Raw genomic sequence first — 24,439 nt, 5'->3', positions numbered from 1 at the left:
ATGAAAGTAATATGATACACATCTTAATCATATTATGGGTATGTACCCACCATTGTATGGATGTACCTCCTCTGATTTTCATATTTAATTGAGTTTGTTCTTCATAATCTCTGAAGAGGCCTTGGGATATTGTTGTGTCACATTTATAACTACATATTAAGCTATCACACATGGCTAATATGAGCATAATGAGGCATCGATATCTGCATGGCTGAAACAGCTGTAAGATGTAGTTTATATTTATATTTGTATTTATTTATATTCACTTATACATACTGTACTTATTGTATCATATTACTCTTTCATGTACATTATTTTGTTCTATATTATTATGTTTAACCTTAATGTTCATATGTAGTGGTTACGAACGCAAAAATAAGTAGAGGAACAAAAAAACATTATGTCCCTTTTCCCATGAGCTGGGATCGAAACAGTGTTCCAGTTGTTCAGGCCAGTGGTATTTCCTTTGTCCTGTCAAGGAGCATGGTTGTATATGGCCGTAGGCACTTGACCCCTGGCCCTCTACGGTCACAGAGAGTTTAAAGAAGACAAAGTTTTGGGAAGGGAAATATGCACTGTCACGTACAGTATGTCTCTCCCTCTGGCAGGACGGCCTCATATATATGAGTAGCGCCAAGTTGCCGGGCAGTCAGAGAAAGACGGGACAAGGGGCAGACATGGTCTGACAGAAACAGACAGGGGCAGAGGGAGATACATGGAGCGAGAGACGGCCAACTGAACGACCAGGCAAGTGATGTAGTGGGATACTGCCGTAAAATGTTAACCGCTAAATGTTTTTGTGTGTTTTAAAAGGGAACAAACTTTGATGTTAAATGTTTTAAAAAAAAAGAGAGAAAACTTTTAAATGTTCTAAGAAAAAAAGAAAACTTTGTGTTGTTAAATGTTTTAAGAATAAAGAGAAAACCCTGTGGTGTTAAATGTTTAAAAAAAAAAATAGAAAGAAAGAGAAAAACTTTGACGTTAACTGTTTGAAAAGAAAAGACGAAAAAAAGAACTTTGTTGTTAAATGTGTTTCTTCGGAGGAAGAGAAAGAAAAAAGAGAACTGAGTTGTTGACTGTGCTTTTAAAAGAAAAGAAAAGAAAAAAAAGAAGAGAAGCAAAAGAAATGAACTTTGTGTTTTAAAAAAAGAGAAAAAGAAAAGAACTTTGTGTTCTTAAATGTTAAATGTGTTTCTTTAAAGGAACTAAGGAAAGAAAAAAAAAGAACTTTCCAAAGGTGATGAATATTTTGCTAACCATTGTTGTTGAATGTTTTGTTAAGAAAAAAAAAATCTTTGACTACGCAACGCTTGTGTGTGTGGCTCTACTAGCTACATTTTGCTGCTTCACCATCCGGAGTGGGTTTTTGATTTACTGGGCGTTGTCGCACGCGACCTTCTCTGGGCCAGCAAATCGTGGGCTGTTTGTGTGTGGACCCGTAGTGGCATCGTAGGCCTGCGTGTGGCACAACAATATGTTTTGCTGAACTTGCTGTTTCTTTTCAGATATCATCTGAATAAAGTAATTAAAATTCATTAAAATAATATGTCTATTATAAAGAGGTCAAATTGTTGGTGCTCGTATGGCAGGCATTAGCGTAACGAAAACAGCCGAAATGTTTGGTGTATCAAGAAGTACTGTCTCAAAAGTAATGACAGCCTTTGAGAAAGAGGGAAAAACCTCCTTGTTGATATAAAATTCCTGAAGAAAACCAAAACTTTCAGATAGGGACCATAGGACTCTTACGTGAATTGTTAGAAAGGATCACAAAAGTACAGCTCCCAAAATTACTGCAGAGCTTAATGACCACCTCAAGAACCCAGTTTCCACAAAAATTGTTCACCGGACGCTGCACAACGTCAGATTTCACGGGAGGGTTGCAATAAGAAAACCACTACTTTCAAAAACAAACGTTGCAAACGTTTAGAGTGGAGTAAAAACCTACAGAATTGGTCCCTAGAGCAATTGAAGAATGTTATTTTCTCAGACGAATCATCGTTTACCTTATTTCTGATCACTGGTTGAGTATACGTATGGAGACAGCCAAAAGAAGCATTTGACCCAGACCACTTTCTTACAACTGTTAAACATTGAGGAGAATCTGTGATGACCTGAGGAGGCTATATCTTGGAAATCTACTGGCCTAATGGTTTCCCTTCATGGCAGAATTAATCAAATTCATCCTATTGTTGCGGAACTGTTTCCGGAGGGAAACGCAATCTTTCAGGATGATAATGCAGTGATTCACACAGCTAAAGTTGTTACTGAATGGCACGAGGAACATTCTAGTGAAGTTTAACATCTTATCTGGTCACTACATTCCCCAGATTTCAATATAATTGAACATTTATGGTGCATTTTAGAAAAACAAGTAAGGAGTCGATATCCTCCGCCTTCATCACTACAAGAACTGGAGACGGTTTTAGCTGAAGAATGGACAAAAATTCCTTTGGAAACAATTCTAATTTGTATGAGTCCATATCTTGTAGAATTCAAGCTGTAATTACTGCCAAAGGTGGTCCTACCTCATATTAAATTAAATTTGTTTGAAATTTTAAAGTGATTCCATTATTTTGTCCAAACCCTGTATTCTTTTACTCTTTTACTTGTTTCAGTCATTTGACTGTGGCCATCCTGAAGCACTGCTTTTAGTCGAGCAAATCGACACCAGGACTTATTCTTTGTAAGCCTAGTACTTATTCTATTGGTCTCTCTTGCCAAACCGCTAAGTTACGGGAACGTAAACACACCAGTATCGGTTGTCAAGTGATGTTGGGGGGACAAAGACAGACACACAAGTACATTATCATCGTTTAACATCCGTTTTCCATGCTAGCACGGGTTGGACGGTTCGACTGGGGTCTGGGAAGCCAGGAGGCTGCACCAGGCTCCAGTCTGATCTAGCAGAGTTTCTACAGCTGGATGCTCTTCCCAATGCCAACCACTCCATGAGTGTAGTGGGTGCTTTTTACGTGCCACCGGCACAGGTATCACAATTACAATTTCCATTTGATATTTATTTTGATGTTGATATACTTGACTCAATAGGTCTCCTCAAGCACAGCAGGTCATGTGCCACCGGCACAGAAGCCGGCCACGTTCGGATGGTGCTTTTTATGTGCCGCCGGCACAGCTATCAAAACTACAATTTCCATTTGATATTTATTTTGATATTGATGTACTTGACTCAATAGGTCTCCTCAGCACAGCAGGTCACCCTACAATCCAAGGTAAGCACAGCAGGTCGTTCTGCAATCCAAGGTACTTTGGATGGGCTGGGGCTATGCGAAACTGGTGCAGGAAGCAGCCATGAACTCACATTATTTGTTGGGTCTTAGCAGTCACAGCATATCTCCAGAGATCTGTCTTTCGTTATTGCCACTGTGAGATCCAACGTTCGAAGGTCGTGCTTGACAACCTCATCCCATGTCTTCCTGGGTCTACCTCTCCCCCAGATTCCTTCAACTGTTTGGGAGTGGCACTTCTTCACACATCTCTCCTCATTCATCCGCAGTACATGACCATACCAGCGCAAACGTCTCTCTTGCACACCACATCTGATGCTTCTTCTGTCCAGCATTTCTCTCAGGGTGCTTACACTCTGTTGTGTGTGCAAACTGACATTACACATGATGAGCTTCTGTCAGTTTCCGTCTACCAAATCCACTCACAAGGCTTTGGTCGGCCCAAGACTATAGTAGAGGACACTTTCCCAATGTGCCACGCAGTGGGACTGAACCAGGAACCATGTGGTTGGTAAGCAAGCTACTTACCACACAGCCACTCCTATGCCTATATTGTTACTTGTTTCAGTCATTAGCCTGCGGCCATGCAAGGGTACTGCCTTGAAGAATTTTTAGTCAAATGAATCAACTCCAGGATTTTTTTTAAAAGCATGGTACTTGTTCTATCAGTCTGTTTTGCTGAACCACTAAGTTATGGAGATATAAACAAACCAACACCAGTTGTCAAGCAGTGATGGGGAATAAATACAGACACACACACATATATATATATCATCATCATTGAACATCCGTTGTCCATGCTGGAATGGATTGGACGATTTGGCATGGTTTCTACAGCTTGATGCCCTTCGTAATGCCAATGACTTTACAGAGTGAGCTGGGTGCTTTTATGTGGCACTTTTACGTGGTACTGCATGAGTACTTTGCAGCAGAAATTTTTAAGACCAGTCCTTCTGTTGGTGTAGAGTATGAGACTTCTTGAGTATGGCAAGGTGCCAAACATAATTGGTCCTTTGACATCTCATCTGAGAGGTTCAGCAACCTGACGTCATTTTTCAGTACTTCATCCGTCTTCCTGGGTCTCCCACTTCTATTGTGTTTCACCCACTGTGAGTGGTTGATACATCTTTATGGAGCTACCAGTGCAGTCTTTTCTCTTGCACACAACAACCAATTCCTCTATGCCTAAGTTATCTCTCAGAACACTAGCACTCTGTCAAACATGTATACTTACATTACACATCCAGTGGAGCATACTAGCCTCATTACTCTCTAACCTTCACATGTTCTCTGCATTCAGGGCCCACATCTGACTACCATGTAGAATTGCTGTCCATATACACGCAGCATACAATCTTCCTTTCATTCAGAGAGATAACTCTATTGTGGCCAACAGAGGTATGAGTTCTCTGAATCTCTTACATGCTATTCTTATTCTAGCTGTTACATTCTCCATGCATACTCCCCAACAACTTACTCCGTTTCCTAAGTAGCAGAAATCATCAACTACCTCTAATAAGTCACCAAGGCCCTTGAGAGAATAAATTTTCCAGATCTATAAAGTTTTTATGGATCCTGTGTATTTTCCACATATGAAAACTATCTTCTCTGATAGTCTTCCTATTAATCCACTCTACTACTCATGTGTCCTTAGCTTACACTGGGTACACTGTATGGAGTTCCTGCCTACACCTTTCCTACAAATTGAACAGGTCCACCTACCTGAGGGGGTTAGGGTCCTGTCAGTTTTCTTGCTTCCTAAGACTGTAGTCTTTGCTAAGTTAACCTTAAGACCCTTAGACTCTAAGTTTTGCTTCCACACCTGGAATTTCTCATCTTGCTCTGATATGGAATCTGCTATCAGGGCAAGATCATCAGCATATAGTAGTTTCTAGGGGCTGCCAGTCTTGAATTCCTCTGTTATGGCCTAGAAGACAATGATGAAAAGGGGGTGGGGGGTAAGGACTAAGACTTGATGAACCGCTACCTATACACCAGATTCTTTGCTGTACTCATGGTTAACTCTCAACCAAATCCACTCACAGGGCTTTGGTGGCCCAAGGCTACAGTAGAAGACATTTACCAAAGGTGCCATTCAATGAGACTGAACCCAGAGCCATGTGGTTAGGAAGCAAACTCCCTACTACAGGAATTATTTCATGTAATCTGAAATAAACTTGAATATGTCTTACATTATAATTTGCTCCTCTTATACCTAAACATTTCTTTCTCTTCCACTTTTCACCTTCTATGTATGTATCTACATATCTCTGAGGAATACAGATAGGAGATCTCATATATATTTTTCAATACCCCTACTATAAATTAAAAAGAAAAATCTGTCTGTGACCCCTGTATCTCAGTCTATGTAGACATATACCTTTTTGGAATCAGGATGATTCCAAGATTGAAAATCTGCCCTTCATTTGGTTCTTGAACATCCAGCATTAGGATCTGATTTAAAAGCATTTGGGTTGTTATTTCTAGCAGGTAAAAAAAAGTTTCAATGCCATAGTATTACTGACAAGGTGAACAAGAGTTATCTCCCTTAGCTTCAAATTTTACTTAGGAATTTAGTGGGTTTTTTTTTATCTTTTTCAGTCATTGGACTTCGACCGTGCTAAGACATCGACTTGAAGAATTTTAATTGAACAAATTGACACCATTATTTGCTTTTTAATGCCTGGTACTTTATTATTGACCTCTTTTACTGAACTTCTAAGTCTGCGAACGTAATCACACCAACACCATTTATCAAGCAGTGGTGGGAGATAAACAGACACAAAGCAACTACATATAAATATAAATATATATATGATCAATGTTTGACGAAAAGGGCTCACTGACTGCAGACCCCACAAGAGGGTAAGTGAAGCACTCAATAAACAATTCCAAAGTGATTTCAAGTCCCCACTAGAAAACATGAAAATAAGCAGGCCTTCAATACCGCTAACCTACAAGAGAAAAAGGCAACCATCAATTACATTGACATTACAGAAGAGGATGTATTGTCAGCTATTGACAAGATAAACCCAAGCTCTGCAACAGGCCCAGATGGACTCCCAGCAATTCTGTTAGAACATGCAAGAACGCTCTTGCAAAACCACTGCAAATGCCTTTCCAGAGTTCCCTAGAGTATGGTACATTACCTCAAACATTAAAAGAAGGAATAATCTGCCCCGTCTGTGACCCCTGTATTTCAGTCTACATTTGCAGAGGAAGTAGAACAGATGCTATAAACTACAGGCCTATCTCTCTGACCTCACATATCAGCAAAATCATGGAATGCATTGTCAGAAAAAGACTGACCACATTCCTAGATGACTTACATATAGATACACAACATGGTTTCCGTCCTGGAAGGAGCTGCCTAACACAGCTACTACAGCACTTTGGGTACTAAAATGACAGCTCAACCATTCAAATGTGGATGTGATATAATCTCAACTTAGCCAAGGTCTTTGACAAAGTCGATCATGGGATGATATATTATAAATTGTGTGACCTCAGTATCACTGGAAGACTGGGAGAGTGGCTGCATCATTTCCTGAGGGGTAGAAGTGAGGCTGTCACAGCAAATGGTGCTCTCTCTAAAGTGACACCAATCCTCAGTGGACTTCCCAAGGGAACAGTGCCGGGTCCATTACTGTTTGTGGTAACTCTCTCGGACATGCCCTCAGCCATAGAGTCATCCTCACACTCACCAACTATGCAAATGATACATAAGTCTAACAGGTGGTCAAGGATCTTACTGACATCCTAAGATTGCAGAATGACCTGAACGCAATATACAAATGGGCTAATGAGAATAATATGCAGTTCAATGGCATGAAATTTCAAGCACTGCACTATCAGCCCACAAACAAACTACAGCTGAATACATGGAGCCAGCAGGAAATGTAATCCCAGAGTTAGAGTCGGTACATGACCTGTGAATCCAAATGCACACTGCTCAGATGGCAACACTATGCAGGCGGGTGGGAGGTTGGATCCTTAGATACTTCAGGACCAGGAACAGAGACAAAATGCTTCTGCTTTGGAGAAGCTTTGTCCTCAGCCGTCTGGACTACTGTTGCCAGTTGTGATCCCAACAGAGTGTAAAACTGATTGCAGAACTAGAAGCGATCCAACGCCACTACACAAAGAACATAGACCCAGTAAAACACATGGGCTACTGGGAGAGGTTGAGGGAACTGGCACTTTACTCCCTGGAGAGGAGCTGTGAGAGATATACAGTGCTATACATGTGGAAAATAATGGAGGGTCTGGTTCCAAATTTTGGAATCAAAATCTACAACAATCTCCGAACTGGATGGCACTGCACAGTACCAAAGGGCCCATCACCATCGAGGATATGAACCCAATATTGTAATAGCTTGGGATTCAAGAGACCACAACTTTTTAATGTCCTCCCAGAGTACATCAAGATCTGCAAGGTGTAGACATGGAAGTTTTCAAAAAAATATCTAGATAGTTTTTTATCTCCAATTCCAGATGAACCCACAACGAAGCAGGAAGCACAAAAAAGAGCAGCAATGTCCAACTCACTACTTCACTAGAAGCAATACTGGAAAAATCCCTGGATGTAGTAAAGGTGCTGCACCAGCATGGCCTCAGCCTCTAGCTGAAGCCAATAAAAGATAAAGGATATATATATTTTAATAATACTAAAACTCTAGAGATGTTCGTGTGTACCCAAAATATCTCAGAAATAGTATCCCTTATCTTAACATTTTTGCATATTTATTTTCATGATTACCTTCAGCAGTGCAGTACAAATTTTTGTGATATCTGGACCTCTATTTATTAATGAAAATGATTAAACACAATTTTTGTTTATTATTTCTTCCCCCTCAAAAAAAAAAGGGAGGGGGCGCTTCTATGATGTCAACACACATACAGAATATACACACATATAGTGAATGTCTTGGTGTGTCAATCATCGCAAACATACGTCCACTATCTGTGACATATATACACAGTCATCGCACGCTCTAAGTAAAAAAACATTGACTTTTTGACGTACACAATATTTTAATCATTTAGAAATATTTTTAACTGAATGTGATTTCGTTTGTTCAGTATTTATATTTTAGCTTTCTTTAAACAGACAATATTTTAATGTTTTTTTTATTATTTTCAAGTGAACCACAAGAGCTAGCTTTAAAAAATTTGCACAGAGTGCAGCTTTTAAGCTAGTTAATAATAATATTCTTTATGTAATTAAACACATGTAATACGAAATTAAAATTATGCCAGACTTTCCAGTCTTTGTTTTAACACACACAGGGCATGTAGTAAAATGCACCCAGTTCAGTGTTAAGGGATTGTTGATAAGAGAGGTGCCTGTGTCAGAAGACAAGGGGCTGTAGCAAATAAGCGCAATTCCAGCTACCCCATGCCAAAAGATTGTGATATATGTTTGTGGATGGCTGGTATTCGCTTTAATCAATCTTGGAAGGATATCAGGCAAATTTAATCCTCAACTTGAAGTCAACATAGTTAGAAGCTTTACCATTTGTTGAATAAGAGAGAGAAAATAAAGAATAGAGAGATTTAAAGAAAAATACAGATTGAAAATAGAAGTTAACGAAAACTAAAAAATTGAATAGGAGAGAGAAAGAGAGATGATGATGATGATGAGAAGTACTTACTATGGTGATGTAAACTGGGTACTGTAATCTGAAAACTGACTTCTCGAGGAAACATTTGTTTCTCTAAAAGAAAAAAAGAAAAACATTTTTTTAAATTAAATTTTATAACTTTAGTGTAATAATATACAATTAATGTTAGTTTGCTAAACACAAAAATGTATTTAACACATACAGGAGTTGGACAAAATAATGGAAACACCTTAAAATTTCAAACAAATTTATTTTAATATGGGGTAGGATCACCTTTGGCAGTAATTACAGCTTGAATTCTATGAGGCATGGACTCGTACAAAGTTTGATTGTTTCCAATGGGAAGAACTTTTGTCCATTCTTCAGCTAAAACAGTCTCCAGTTCTTGTAGTGAAGATGGTGGAGGATATTGACTCCTTACTTGTTTTTCTAAAACACACCATAAATGTTCAATAATATTGAAATCTGGGGACTGTGATGGCTAGATAAGATGTTCAACTTCACTAGAATGTTCCTTGTGCCATTCAGTAACAACTTTAGCAGTGTGAATTGGTGCATTATCATCCTGAAAGATTGCCTTTCCCCCCAGAAACAGTTCTGCAACCATAGGATGAATTTGATCATATAAAATGCTTAAATAGTCTTGACTATTAATTCTGCCATGAAAGGAAACCATTGAGCCGGCAGATTTCCAAGATATAGTCATCTGGAGTTCGTTAATTTCTGTAAACTTTTTATTTATTTATTTATTTATGTTTTAAAGTAAAGATGTATGTACATATATATGAAATGGATGTGTGTGTGAAAGAGAGAGAAGAGAGAAAGTGAGTGTAGGGGTGTGTTGTCATGTATAATTTTATTCTATAATTTTATGTAAGAATCTTAGGTTTAATTATGCACCAAACACCATCTTAATAATGGAGTGAATCCATCCAAATGCTTGAAACACATAGGGAGTGTATTTTGTTAGAAATATTGTAATGAAAGAGTTAAATTTTTTTTTCACTGCTTAGCTAGAAGATAAAAACAGTACCAAAGACGTTCCTTGTTTTAGGGCCTCATGGGGCAAAAAGGAAGAAGATATTACAAATCATGAATTATCTCCCTATACTTGCAACAAAGTCTATTCCACTAAAAGCACTGAACAGGTGGCAGTGTTAAACCAACCAAGAGAGTAGGTCTATGCAAGCAACAGGTACATTCTGATAGGACTCTTCTGTTTCATTCAGTTGAAACTGAGGACATGTCTCACATTTGCATATCTAAGATATGCTGTGCAAGCAAGCCATTCACTTGCTGTCACCTGCTCAAAACTAACTGGGAACAGTCAACAACAAATAAATTTCATCATAAAAAAAAGACAGATACTTCAAGGAAATTAAAATAAAATGTTTAAATATTTTTCTTTTTATGTCAAAGAAACTTTGACTTAATAGCATCATATAATTCACATTAATTGGAAACCATTAAGAAACATGAACAGTTTAGAAAACACATTAGGAAAATATGTTTTATTAGATTAATGCACAAATTAAATATTAGTAGCATGCTTTTTAATTTCCAGAGTTAAGAATTAATAAATTATTATATTATCTTACATATTAAAACTGAAAATATCTCTGTGTGTGTGTATCGGTATGTCCTCGTTTTGTGCCAAAACGGCTTGACTGGTTTTTCTTAAACTTCACACGCACATTGCTAATGTGTCTGGGGAGGTTTTAAGTATAAATTGATATTGAAAAAATGTTCAGGTAAACGGTGGAAGGAATAACATTTGGGCGCAAGTGAACGGCAAGAGTAATTATTTTAAACTTCCAAGGGAAATAACCCATTCATTTTCAGAGTTATTTATTTTGAATTATTATCTCACTAGCAGTATCGCCCGGCGTTGCTCGGGTTTGTAAGGGAAATAATTATATAAGCATTTTTAGAGATGTAAAGTATAATAGCCATCTCAATATGGCTAACCACAAAGGGGGAGGGGTGTTACTGTAGCTTTTTACGTTCTGAGATTTAATAATAAATTTTAGAGAGTTACTTCCCTTATATATGTCAAAAATGGATTAAAAATGGGAAAAATTGATGTTAAATTTTTTTTTAAATCGTAGACTCATCGTAGACGCGCGCTAATACCCAGACGGTCTCGATATGAATCACGACTATAAGATACCCGGTTTTGGTTAAACTGCACCGCAAAATGTGGGAGTAGTTAGGAATCTAAATCGTAGGAGACAGACACACAACCTCACTTTTATATATAAAGATTTCCTCTATTTACATAATATTGAGGTCTCTTTCTTTCTTTTGTTATCTTACTGTTTTTACCAATATACATATATATATATATATAAATATATATATATAGTTACAGAGATGTACTTGCATAGCAAGTGACTTGATCTGAGATCGTGTGCTGGAACGAAAACAGTTGCAGCGTTGAAGGTGTTTATAAGCCATTTAAGAAACACACAAAAACCGTTAGATTCACTTCAACATTTAAATTTAATTTGTCAAAATATTTTCATCGCTTTGAGACCGCGACCTGTTAGCACGATATTTTTGTCAGTGAACAGGTCGCGGTCTCAAAGCGACGAAAATATTTTGGCAAATTAAATTTAAATGTTGAAGTGAATCTAACGGTTTTTGTGTGTTTCTTAAATGGCTTACAAACACCTTCCACGCTGCAATATATATATACACACATATATATATATGTATGTATGTATGTGTGTATATGTGTATGCATGTATGTGTGTGTGTGTGCGTGTCTGTGCTTGTGATTGTCCTCCACCACTGCTTGACAATGAATGTTGGTTTGTTTACATCCCTGTCACCTAGTGGTTTGACAAAGGAAACAGATAGAATAAGTACAATGCTTACAAAAATAAAAGTGGAGTTGATTCATTAAACTACAATTCTTCAAGGCATTGCCCCAGCATGGCCACAGACCAATGGCTGGAAAAAGCAGAAGAATAAAAGAATACATTCTCTGCTTTGGTCTTATGTTCAAGGCATGAGAAAGCTTGAGTTTACATGAGAAGGCCTAACAGACCTGGTAGAAACAGCAGCCAAATCTCCCTCAAATCACACCTTACTGTCTTATGTATGTATATATATATATATGAGCCAATGAGGGGGACCTCTACATGGTAGCTAGACCTGGTAGAAATAGCAGCGAAATTTCCCCCAAATCACACCTTACTGTCTTATCTATGTATATATGTATGTATGAGCCTATGAGGGAGACCCCTACATGGCAGCTAGACATGGTAGAAATAGCAGCCAAATCTCCCTCAAATCACACCTTACTGTCTTATCTTTCTGCTACTTGGATATAGGTGTTATATTCGTCGTAAAAAACTTTCCTGTCACACTCACGCACACGCACACACACACACACACGCACCCTCACACACACACACACGCACACACACCCACTCACACACACGCACGTTAGCTTACAATTTTATTTATATATTTGCGTGTCTATGTGTGAAAAGAGGAAGTGGGAGGCAGAGTGAAAGAATCACTCACTACAGTAAGTCAATTACTTTCATTTTATTCGTTGCCCACTGTGTGTGTGCGTTTGCGTGTGGTGTAAACCAGACTAAGAAAAGCATTTGACACACACACCAGAATGTGAGTTTTCTGTAAATTTTGCTTAATTGGAGTTTAAATTTTTTAAACTGGACCTGGCATGACGCGATGCATTGTACTCTTAAAACTGCTAGGTAAATTGTAATTGAAGAAATCCTATATTGTAGATTTGTATAACTCCCAAAGGGAGGCAGATAAAATCTGCCTTTTATAATAAGAGATATCTAATTAGCCTGTTATTACATAACATGTTTCACGATTTTAGTATACATACCTTATTAGTATTTCCTCCTAAAATTTATATACTCTGGGAACGTATTAAAGCCCTTTTCGGGGCTACTTTATTTGAATTCTTACAATAGGATAAGTAATTTTATGTTATTACATAACTGACTTCACAATTTGGGTATTTATAACTTATTGGGAATTCTTAAAAACAAGATCCTGTGTAAGACAGTTTGGTATTCTCTGTAAATGCACAAAAAACGTTTTAAGGGCTACATACTTTGCATTGTTGTTACTGGATTAGCGAAACAGTTATGAGAACGGAACCAAAGGATAAGCCTGCTTTCCTGGGAACTAACTGGGAGAACAATGCCTGTCATCGCCACAGATGGAGGAAGCAGGTTAAGGAGGGAGTTGACACTTTTGAGAGAGCATATATCCAGCATGGCTGGTGTAGTGAATGGGGAAAGCTTGCTCTGCAATGTTTGCAGTCATGCATGCTTGTCAAGAGCAGGGCTCATTAGCCACCAACGGAGCCACAAATGCAAAATATTAGTCCTAGAGCGCACAATGTTCCTGAAAGTCAGCAATATATGTGTGTAAAAAAACTGTCGTACATGTGTATATTTGTGTGTGTGTGTCTGTACCTCCATCATTGCTTGACAACTGATGATACTGTGTTTACGTTGCCATAAATTAGCAATTTGGCAAAAGACACTGATAGAATAAGTACTAGGCTTATAAAGAATAAATCACGTGGTCGATTTGTTCGGCTAAAGGCAGTGCTCCAGCATGGCCATAGCCACAAGACTAAAACAAGTAAAACAAAAAAAAAAAACTATGCCATTTTAATCCCGAGCAAGGCCGGGTATATCTGCTAGTTTATATTTAATGGGGAAAAGGCTTTGTAAAAGAGAAATTAGCACATAAGCTAATCAGATAAGTTACCAAAACCAGATACACACCTACAAAGGAAGACAGTCTTCAGTGAAATACCAGCAACCCCAAAATAATAGGTTATAGTGTTTACCACTGATCTGTCTAAAAAAGTGCAAAATAGAGCTTTTCAGTAATATTAATTAATTGGATACATTTTTTATGAGTTCATCAGCAGAGAAGGGACAATACCCATGACATTTTACAGTCTCTTCTGCCCAGCTTTCCATTGGTTAGTGACTGAGCACCCCACAGACTAGTGTACCCTTAAAGGAGTTCTCTGAGAGATTCAGCATGACACAGAGTATGATGGTTACCACACATTTTTGCCAGCTCAGTGGACTAGAGCAATGAGAAAAGTATCTTACTCAAGGACACAACATGCTGCCAGGAATCGAACTCATGATCTTACAATAATGAGCCAATTATCTTGGCCACTAAGCAATAAAATACAGTACAAGTCAAATACTGGAGTCAATGTCATTTGTTAATTCCACCTTCCAAGTTTCTGGCCTATAATAATATTGAATTCTTACTTTCTTTTTCTTTTTTAATGAATTAAGGAGGAACCAAGGTGTCATAACATGAGATTTTACAGCTTGTATCCACATACAAAAGGATACTAACAGTAAAAGACATAAAATAAGTGTAGCCATAAAAGAACATAAAAAGTCAAAGAAACTGATTTTAATAGAATGAGTGCCAGGCTTTCATTTAAATACAGCTAAAAAATAAAAACTTGCAAGATTTTGTAGATACAAGTATATAAATTATAGGAAATGAGAAAACTTCACAGATATGCATATTTAATATATTTGCAAGATGAAAGGATAAATATAAAAAATGTGAGTTTGAATAATTTGTTACATGTTATACAATACAGAATAGAAATTGTCAGTTGTAACTCTTTGAAAGAGACTAGAAATTGAAACTTACTTGTTTTGCTGCAAAACACCTGTATTAGTGGTAGAGTGTTGCCTTATTTCACGAGTATTTTCAGCTGATATTACAGCAGCATCTACACTCTGATTATAATACTGAGGCAACATTTTCCTAACAGGATTACAATTTTTGTCTAATGAAGAAACAGTTTGATAAGGCAAGTTGGTGTGCATGGATTTGTCAAGTGATTTCCATGCAATCCGAGGTACTGCAAAACTATACCTGCCAGAAACATTTTCTGGTATTGGTGATATACCATAAACGAAATCACTGCCTTTTATAGTTGTTACTGGCTGCTGCAAGGCAGAATAGTCGAAATGTTTTTGGCTCGAAATATTTTCTTCAGTGAAATAGTCTTTATTTAAATTGTTCAAATTATTTTTAACATCTGAATTTGATTTAACATTCCAGCTCAATTTGGTTTTAGGTTTGTCTACCTGCAAAACCTTTCCAGAACAATTTTTGTCAGGCCTTTTAAAAGTTAACCCTAAGATATTCCCAAAATCTATATTTTTATTTTGCATGTTAGAAATCCACTCGTTTTGTGAAGTGGTATCGTTAGCAGTAGACTGCCTATATTTGGACACAGAACTTTCTTCAGTGGATTGGCTGTCTTCAGATACAGGATTCACATCAGTAGAACAGTCAGTCATATGAGCATCGCATGGAACTTCTAATTGGCTATATTGATAATTTGAGTAGTCTAACAAATTATTTGCCTTGCTGATCTTTGACACAGTAGAAGACATTTTTCTATGCAAAACTCTGGGACGCTTTCTTTCAGAATGTTTATTTACATGAGCATATCCTTTCATATTCTTCATTGTAGATGTACTAAATGCTGATGATCGACACCTGTGAAGTCATTACAAAACCAAAATGCAACAATGAAAATATTTTCAGTGAAATGCTTAAATCATATACAGGGAAATTACAATCTTATTCCAGTGAATAAAAACTAATTTTGAAATACAAAATGAATAGAAAATTTAAATAACGACAAGAAAAAAAAATCTGTTTCCTTTTCCATTTTGTCAAGAGAAAGCATTTTTTTTTTTTAGTTAATCTGAGCTAATGTGATTAATGCTCAGTTTGAATTAAAGAACCCTGGAGGTATACAGCTCTGGATAGAAATAAACAAGCAAAAGTGTTTAGTAAGGGGTATAGGGGATGAAATACAGTTGGAAGAAAGGCAGGTAAATTCAGTGAACATGGGTAGTAGACAACATACTCATTTAGAAAAGCAGAAACTATTACAGTAACATTCAAAGAGACATAAAGAAAATATAATACATCAATGCTTGTGCAGTGTGTTAGTGAATGAAAAGTTGCCTATCAATCAAGTGGCCTTTTTTCTGGTTCTAAGGAGGAAGTCCAGCTTCTGAGATGCAATCATGATCTTTCATGAACACTGAAAAAGTCATCATAGATGACTAAACCTAGTATCTGTTGAGTTTTGAAGATGAGTTTAGTTCTGTGTTGTTCATGAACATATGAGTATAACATGAATATATTTCCATAACATGTTTACTATAGTCGTAATCTATAGTATCAAGAAAAAGTTCCCATGGCAGAATGTTTCAAGGTCCCTGTTCATAAATGTAAATTCATGCTTACCAAAATTTGTCTAGGCTACATGTGAAGAATGTTGTGATTGTGTGCAAACAGTGAAGAGTGAACGGTGGTGGGACATGTTTTTAGTATATAGAATGGTTTTAAATATTCTTCCCTTTATTACATAAAAAATCCAGAGTCCAAAAAAGCTTGGTGTGGATTATATCAACAAAAATCTACTATAATAATACTTATGTTTTTTCTGTCACAACATATGAATGAGAGAAAGGGGTGATAGATGAATAAGGAAGGAAGGGGTGATGGCAGACTGATAGTGGGATAATATAAATTCTACAGCGAAAAAAAAGTCAGTGTTTCATCTCTGTGAATATATGTATGTAAAAGGGAGGTATGTGAATGTTTGTGTGTGTGTGTCTATGTATGTGCAATGGAAGTAGGCTGAAAAGAGAAATCAAACAGCATTTCAACTCCGTGTAAGTATATGTGTGTGTGTGTACAAAAGAATTATGTGAATGTTTGTATGTGTGACTATTATGTCCCTTATTTTGTACCTTATTTATACATAAAATACTGCAATTAGCCATCATTTTTGATGGCACGGGGCCAGCTAGTTATGTAATAAAGTTCATAAGTCTAGATAAGTTTGTATGCTGTAGAGAATACTGTAGCACCAAGCATCAAGATAAAAAAAAACTTCTCTCTCCCTGCAAGGGATACAGACTTATTCCAATTTACCTTCTTATGTTATCTTTTTTGATACTATTAAATGATATGAACTACTTAATCAAAACTAGATAGCTTTGAAGTAATTTCAACTGATGTAAATATCATCGAACAGATATCATTTTAAATCAGTAACATGAATGAGCTTGTGGGCAATAATTTGTGGGTGAAAACATACGATAAATAAATAGTTTAAACCTGAATACCAAAACTGTAATTGAATAGAAGTTGCTTATTTATAAATTTGTTAAACGCAAGGATATTTTTATTGATAAGTGATTATTATTATTAACTGTCAGACCTGGGCCTTTATGTCTAACCTTACACTCTAACTTGGCTCTTGAGGGGGAAAAAAAGTTGCATACACAGCTTAAGTGTAATGATTGCAGCCAAACTAATAGATAGAATAAAAAAAAATTTCAGAATAACTAACAGACCTATCTCTCAACTACCATATTTTTTCATCCAAATCACTATTTTCTTCATTAATTTGACCAGTTTCATTATCTGGGTCACTTTCATTGTCTGCATATGGGTAAACGTTGTATCTGAAGAACAAAATATCACCAATAATTTTCTCAATTGTAAAGAACCTAGGCCTTTCTTGTTTACTAGGCAAAGTGCTCATTTCATTGCAAAAATCCATTTCTTTTTTTTTTTCTTTCTGATTAACAGCAAAATTAAACTATAGCAATGGGGAACATCATTAACAAGGAGTCATAAACACACTTGACTACAATGCTGCCATGTGATTAGTTGTCTATTTTTAGTATTTTATCTTCCTTTTTCTATGTGTGTTGTTCATTACTGCTTTAACAGGAATCCTGTAGAGATAATATTTTGGCTATTCTCACTATACTGGAAACACAGTGCAATAAGGTTAACCCTTTCGTTACTATATTTTTGACCAAAATACACCCCTTATGTGTTTCAATTAATTTCTAACATAATCATAAATTTAGTCTGGTTTCATTAAACAACTATAACTTTTTTATTTATCAATATATTAACGTAAATTTTGGAAGATAATTTAATGAAATGTTCTCAACCAATTCTATACAATAATTTTTGTCACAAAGTGACTCTAATTGCAGGTAGATACAGGTAAATTCAACAAAATATAAAATTATTAAAATTTTGTTCAAACATCGCTATAGAAAATGGATTATTAGCTAATATTCAATTGGGTATACAACAAAATTTTACGATAGAATTTGTTATTCTGGGTAACTTTCTGATACCCATAATAATATTTATGGCAAAATAGTCTTAATTTCATTTAAGGTTATGGGAAACCACTAACTATACTTTCTTTCGTTTTGTTTACGTTTAGCGTAACGGTTCGTTTCCACCGTAATGATTTCAAATAGGCTCATTCGAAAAAGTAAAAAGAAATAGTCTAAGGCTTTACTCTTCTGGGAAAGTCTGTGGCTTGGTCCAGTTTCTTCAGAAAAATCACCGAAAGAAACAGTTTTTAAATTTTCACTCCATTCAGGTGCCAATTCATTTTCTTTATCGCTGTCGGAGCTCTCGAATTCACTGTTTTCACTTTCGGAAAATGAAACATCAGATTCATTATCAAATACCACATGCTTTTTTTTTTCACTCATAGAGTTAGATTTATAAAGGTCTTCAGTAGAAAATTCTTCGAATTCTGACTCACTGCTTGATATAATGAAATTCGTATCCATTTTTTGTCAGAATTACAAATTTTGAAAACACAATAGGAACAAATTTCGGAAAAAAATCTCCCAAAATTCACGGAATTAAAATTACACTTCGATTTTTGTACAAAACTGTAGTTGAACTGTTTACGAAGTATAATACGTATTTTCACGAATGTACTAAAGAGATTTGCTCTGATATTCTCATTTAAATATGAATAGGTAAATTCGGGCGGTTTGGTCACATTAACCAAAATTTTTTTTGGGCGGTTTGGTAACGAAAGGGTTAATGTAGTGAGTGGGCAGAATTATTAGTGCAGACAAAACACTAAACAGCATTTCCTCTGGCTCTTCATGTTCTTAGTTCAAATCTCACTGAAGTTAACTTTGCCTTTCACCCTTTTGGTGGAGTGAATAAAATGGGTATCAATCAAGTTCTGGGGTCGATGTAATCAACTTGCCATCTCTCCTCAAAATTGCTAGCCTTGTGCCAAAATTAGAAAGAATTATTATTTTAGAACATTCTACTTGAGAATAACTTTACACTCATTGTATTTCTCTTGATGTATAAATCCCATCTTAAGACACTGCATAGAATATATGGGTATTTTAATTGCTTCATTTTGCTTAACTCATAAGGATCACTCCAGCAATGACTAAATCATTAATAATAGGGAGGACATTCAGCTTGTTAAAAACTGTGTGATCTCAGGTTATATAACATTCAAATTTGCTTTTTGAAATGAAGAATAAAAGAAGAAATTATTAATTGGATCAGCAGCAACAGCAGCTTTATCTGTACCTTAGATGTAAGTGGAGATTGGGAAGGAAAAGAGCAACAGAACTATAGAGGAAGGACAGAGAAACAGATGTCAATGCTTGAAATATTTGTAGTTAATAAAATAAATACTAGCAAAACATTTCCTGTTTCAGAAATACAAATCAAAGTATGAAATGCTCTATGTTCAAGAGATTTGATTCTGTATCCTTGCCATGATGCTGGCAACTTTTCAGGAAAAAATATAAAGCACTGGAACCACCTAATTCGATTCTGCTGAGATTAAATTAAGAAAGAAGCAAGAAAGAGCAGGCATTCCTGAGCAGTTTGCTATTGTAAACATCTTCATGGATTAGAACTTAAAAGTCTATCAGTAATAGGTGACAACTAATCCACAGTAAGTTATTAGTATCAGTGTCATGATAATGATCTCGCTGTTGGAAGTTAACACAGAAGTACCAAACAATAAGTCAGCAATGATGTGGTAGTATGTCCCGTCACCATTAAATTTTGCTCTATTACAGGTTAAAGATTGCAGAACAGCAGCAATGATCATCTCAAGAACATTCAAATCCAATATTTGGGCCAAAATATTCAAAGAAAAAAAATCAATACTCATGTAGTTACCACTCTATAAAAAAAAATTATTCAGCAGAGAGAAATACATGCACACATGCATTTCATATTAAGTGAGCTAAATGGGGCTGCACTTGTAGCATGTGTTTGCTGTTGATTCAATAAAGGATCAGATACCTAGGTTTGTTTTGAAGATGCAATTTCTCTAAGGAATAGTTTCTTAGTAGGCAAAGGATGGTTGCTTAGTTAACAAATTTGCTTCACAACTACAAGGTTTTGGGTTCAGTATTACTACATGACACTTGAACAAATGTCTGCTTTTACAACATTGAACCAACTAAAGCTTTGTGAGTTGATTTGGTAGAAGAAATCTAAAAGAAGACTGTGTGTGTGAATTTGCACTTCTCTGAAAATAACTGAGCTACAAGCATTTTTGTCAATAAATCATCCAAAGATGTGTGAAATAAAAAATCCCTTAATTGAAAAACAAGTATTAGCCAAAGGAATGGTATCTAGCTGTAAAACATTGCCTAAATAATATATTCATCTAACTCATGTAAGTATAGAAAAATGTATGTAAAAACAAACAAAAATGTTTTCATTTTCAACCAGTACAAATGTTTCAGTGATAAACAGGCCTTTTACTCAACTAAACTAGTTGATGTAGTGAGTGTCTATGACAACGTCCACTTTTTCATATGTTAGCTTTATCTTTATATATGTATATATATATATATATATATATATATATATATATATATATATCTGATAATTTTACCAGCCTTGCTCTAAAATTCCACTCATTAGGAATTATATTTTTAATGATAATTCTGTAAACTAACTCTATTCTTCTTCCATTCCACTTGCTTTATGTACACATTTTCAACAGATGCAACCAAATACTCTAAAGAAATTACTCATTTGCAGTAAAATTTGTAATTAAATGCATTATCATTTAAAGTGTTAGTGTCAATGAGATTTAAAGTAAAGACAAGAGAATAACATAGCTAAAACCATTGTGCACAACAGCTATGCAAAGCATATTGCTTGCTTAGCTGGCTAGCTTCATGCTTGACGAGGCTGGGGTCATTCCAAGTTAGTGATTCCAGAGGTGTCATCAGGTATAGAGCCAACCAAGTCTACCAGTGCTCTCCATTGCTGGCAGTCCCATGCCAGCCCCTCTGCATCCTCCAAGTAATGTTGAGCTTCTGGACATCTTCACCAATCATATCCAGCCATTTGGTGCATGGCCTGCCATGAGGCCTCTTCCAACCCACAAAAGCTGCGTCCAATGATAGTAAAGCCCTGGTAGGATGATCTAGCGGGAGGCGGAAGAAATGTTTGTACCAGCACATGCAACAGACAGCTACAAGATTGGAGGCTGCAGGCTGATACATATGTGCATGCAGTTCTTTGTTGGAAACCCATCGGTCCTCCCCATCCTCCTCTATGGAGAAAATATGGACCCTCCTGAAGACCTTGGCAAAGAGGATCAACAGCTTTGATAGCAGAGCCCTGGGAACCAGAGAACATCAAGTGGTACCAAGATGTTTCCAACAAAGAACATTACTGGCACTCCTGGAATAACAAGTGTGACTAATGGACGTAAAGAAGACAGTATTTTTTTTAATTCATGAGCAATACTAATAACACTGTTGGGGTGAGAGTCATTGACACCTGTAGGATTGGAAGAATGGACAAGCTGAACTCTTATAAAGAGTAGCGTACTGGTTGAGATGAAAAGCAGTAGGAGTCGTCAAGCGTTTGTATTTATTGGAGAAACGTGTTGAGTGGAGTAATTTGTAGTACATCATGTGAAGACAGTTGTGTCTATCCCCGCTTCGTGAAATCTGTATATGCAATGTATAGAAGGATATAAAATTGGCAATGGATTTATTCAAAGCTTACATTGGATGCTAACATTTTCTTTTGATACAAAATCAAAGTAAAATTAGTTAACATGGAAGACTTATTAGTCTCCTTGGTGCAGTTGCAACAGTAACAACAGTTACAGCAGCAATTGCTACAACAATACCAACAGTTGCTGGAATTAATGTTGAAGTCCAAAAATACCTCAGATTCGTTCTCGCCATATGGTGTAGCAAACACAACTGCAGAATTTAGTTATAACCCAGAAGAAGGTATTACTTTTTCTACATATTTCCAAAGATATGAAGAAATCTTCAAAGAGGAATGCAAAACTTAGACAGACAATGAAAAAGTACAACTACTTTTAAGAAAATTATCCCCTGCCGAACACGATAAAAAATACATTCTGCCAAAAAAAAAAAAAAAAAAAAAAAAGATATCTGGTGAAATTTGTTTTAATGAAACAAATTGTTTTCGAAAATTTTCAGTGAGAGAAGTTACCTGTTCAATACTTATTGGGAGTGTTTGAATTTAGTAAAAAAAGATGAAGATTTTGTCAGAGCATTTGTCAGAGTCGTCAATCAAGAATGCGAAAAATTCAACCTAAAAGAATTAACCTCGGAATTTTTGTTCAAGGGTTAACTGCAAGCAAAGAAGCAGAGATACATGCCCAGATATTGACAAAATTAGAACAGGACCAGAATTTGATTCTGCAAGCAGTGGCAGAGGAATGTCAGAGAATTACTAATCTATGACATGATGCAAATAAAATCAAAGAAAAGGATTACTCTCACATAAATGCATGTCGACGTGTAGGAAAATGAAGATCAAGACACAATCCATGCTATTAGATGTGGAGGTTTACATTTTAAAAATGACTTTAAAAATCTAAAATGTTCTAACTGTCAAAAAAAATGGACATAAAAGCTCACATTGCAGAGTAAAAAGAAGGTTGAACAAAAAAAATTCTGGAAAGGTTTTCTCAACAGAAAGTCTAGGCGAGGCTCACAAAAGAAAGTTTATGTACATAAAAATTAATGTGAACTTGAAGTTACAGCTAGATACAGGCAGTGATATTACTATTATTAACATGGACACATAGAAAAAAAATAAGAAAGCCTACATTAATGGAAACTTTAAAAATTGTGAAAGGTGTCTCAGGAAGAAAATTACATTTTTTGGGCGATATAATTACTGAGGTTACATTTTGGGGTAAAACCTTGATAGCTACAATTTTTGTGTTAAATAATGCAACAAACTTGTTTGGTACAGACTGAATGGAATTGTTTAATTTATGGGACCACCCCATAAATCTGTTCTGTAAAAACAAATCAAAGTGAAAATAAAAATATTTTTCCTGAAGTTCTGTCAAATAAACTAGGTCTGTGTATCAAGACAAAGGCATGTTTTTAAATAAAAGAAAACATCACACCAGTATTTAAACCAAAACAAATGCTACCTTCCATAGTGATGAAGCAAGTCAATGAAGAACTAGAGAGAGACAAGAAAAAATTGGAGTTATCCAAAAAGTGGAATATTCTAAATGGGCAGCATCAACTGTGTATATTAAGAAAATGAATAATAAAATCCACTGGTTTAAATGAATGTCTTAAAACATGCCATTGTCTGCTACCTACTCCAGAGAATATTTTTGCGAAAATGAATCTCTCTGATGCGTACCTACAAATTAGAATAGACAATGAATGCTCAAAATACTTAACGGTTAACACATATACAGGACTGTGAAAGTACAACAGGTTACCATTTGGTTTAAAAATCGCACATGCAATTTTTCAAATGATTATGGATGCAATGTTAGCGGACTGAATTCACAATTCCATATCGGGATGATATACTCATTAAAAGCGAATCCAGGGATCAACCTGCTGGACATGTAAAATATGTATTTGAAAAAATTCAGGATTACCTTGATTGAAGAAAAGTGAATTTTCTTACCAGAAATAAGATATCTAGGACAAGTCATTGACAGAAATGGATGACGATCTGACCTGTCAAGGGTAGATGCAATTAAAAATGTCTCCTTTTACTAATATAGCAACCTTACAAGCATTTTAGGACTGGCAAATTATTACCAAAATTATATCCCAAATATGCACAAGGTTAGGGCTCTACTGAATAATATGCTGAAAAAAGATATGAAATGCAATTGGTCAGAAAATTACTAAAAGGGGTTTGACAAAATTAAAAAAAAACATTAATATGATTTGTTGTTAGTTCACTTCAATCCTGCAGTGGATTGTTGTAGCTTCAGACACTTCTGAGTATGGAATTCCTACTTATACTACTAATAAATTACAACACTGGGCTATGATATTATTACACTACAATTCCAAGATGAAAGTATATACCATCGAAGAAATTAGACCATGCTGACTGCTTATCAAGATTGATTTGAAAAATGCAGAACCATTCAAAGATACTGTGATTGTTGCTTTGCAAGCAGAAAATGAAATTAAAAATGTTTTGTGTAACATCACTTGTGAACTGCCAAACATTACCAAACATCTGTATATATAAAAGGAAGGATGTATGTGTACGTGAATGTAATTTATGCACATCCACAAATTAGCACGCATATCACTCTAATTTTAGGACATTTTCGTCAACTTATTTTTACCAGAGGCACTAGCGAATAGCAGTAAAAATAAATTTTCAACCAAAACT

At 35.9% G+C, this 24,439-nt stretch overlaps 1 protein-coding gene across 4 annotated transcripts in view; it reads right to left on the bottom strand.

Moving 5' to 3' along the window:
• Nucleotides 1-5,918: 5,918 nt before the first annotated feature.
• The window catches only part of LOC115221807, a 50,362-nt gene continuing 31,841 nt past the window's right edge, over nt 5,919-24,439 (bottom strand). Inside the window, exons 5-7 of one of the 4 annotated variants that reach the window (XM_029792041.2) lie at nt 14,564-15,424; nt 8,900-8,962; nt 5,919-6,199 (exon numbers count right to left, since the gene is read on the bottom strand). In XM_029792041.2, the coding sequence (XP_029647901.1) occupies nt 6,199; nt 8,900-8,962; nt 14,564-15,424 (925 nt within the window). In that variant the 3' untranslated portion in view covers nt 5,919-6,198. Of the gene's footprint in view, nt 6,200-8,732; nt 8,755-8,899; nt 8,963-13,656; nt 13,733-14,563; nt 15,425-24,439 lie in introns of those variants that run through there. The other 3 variants (XM_036510781.1, XM_036510782.1, XM_036510780.1) reach the window with 3 other exon arrangements.

Source organism: Octopus sinensis, linkage group LG18 (assembly GCF_006345805.1).
Source record: "Octopus sinensis linkage group LG18, ASM634580v1, whole genome shotgun sequence".
Lineage (NCBI taxonomy): Eukaryota > Metazoa > Mollusca > Cephalopoda > Octopoda > Octopodidae > Octopus > Octopus sinensis.
Note: the sequence above shows the minus strand (reverse complement) of the source record. Positions and strands in the feature narration are given on the sequence as shown.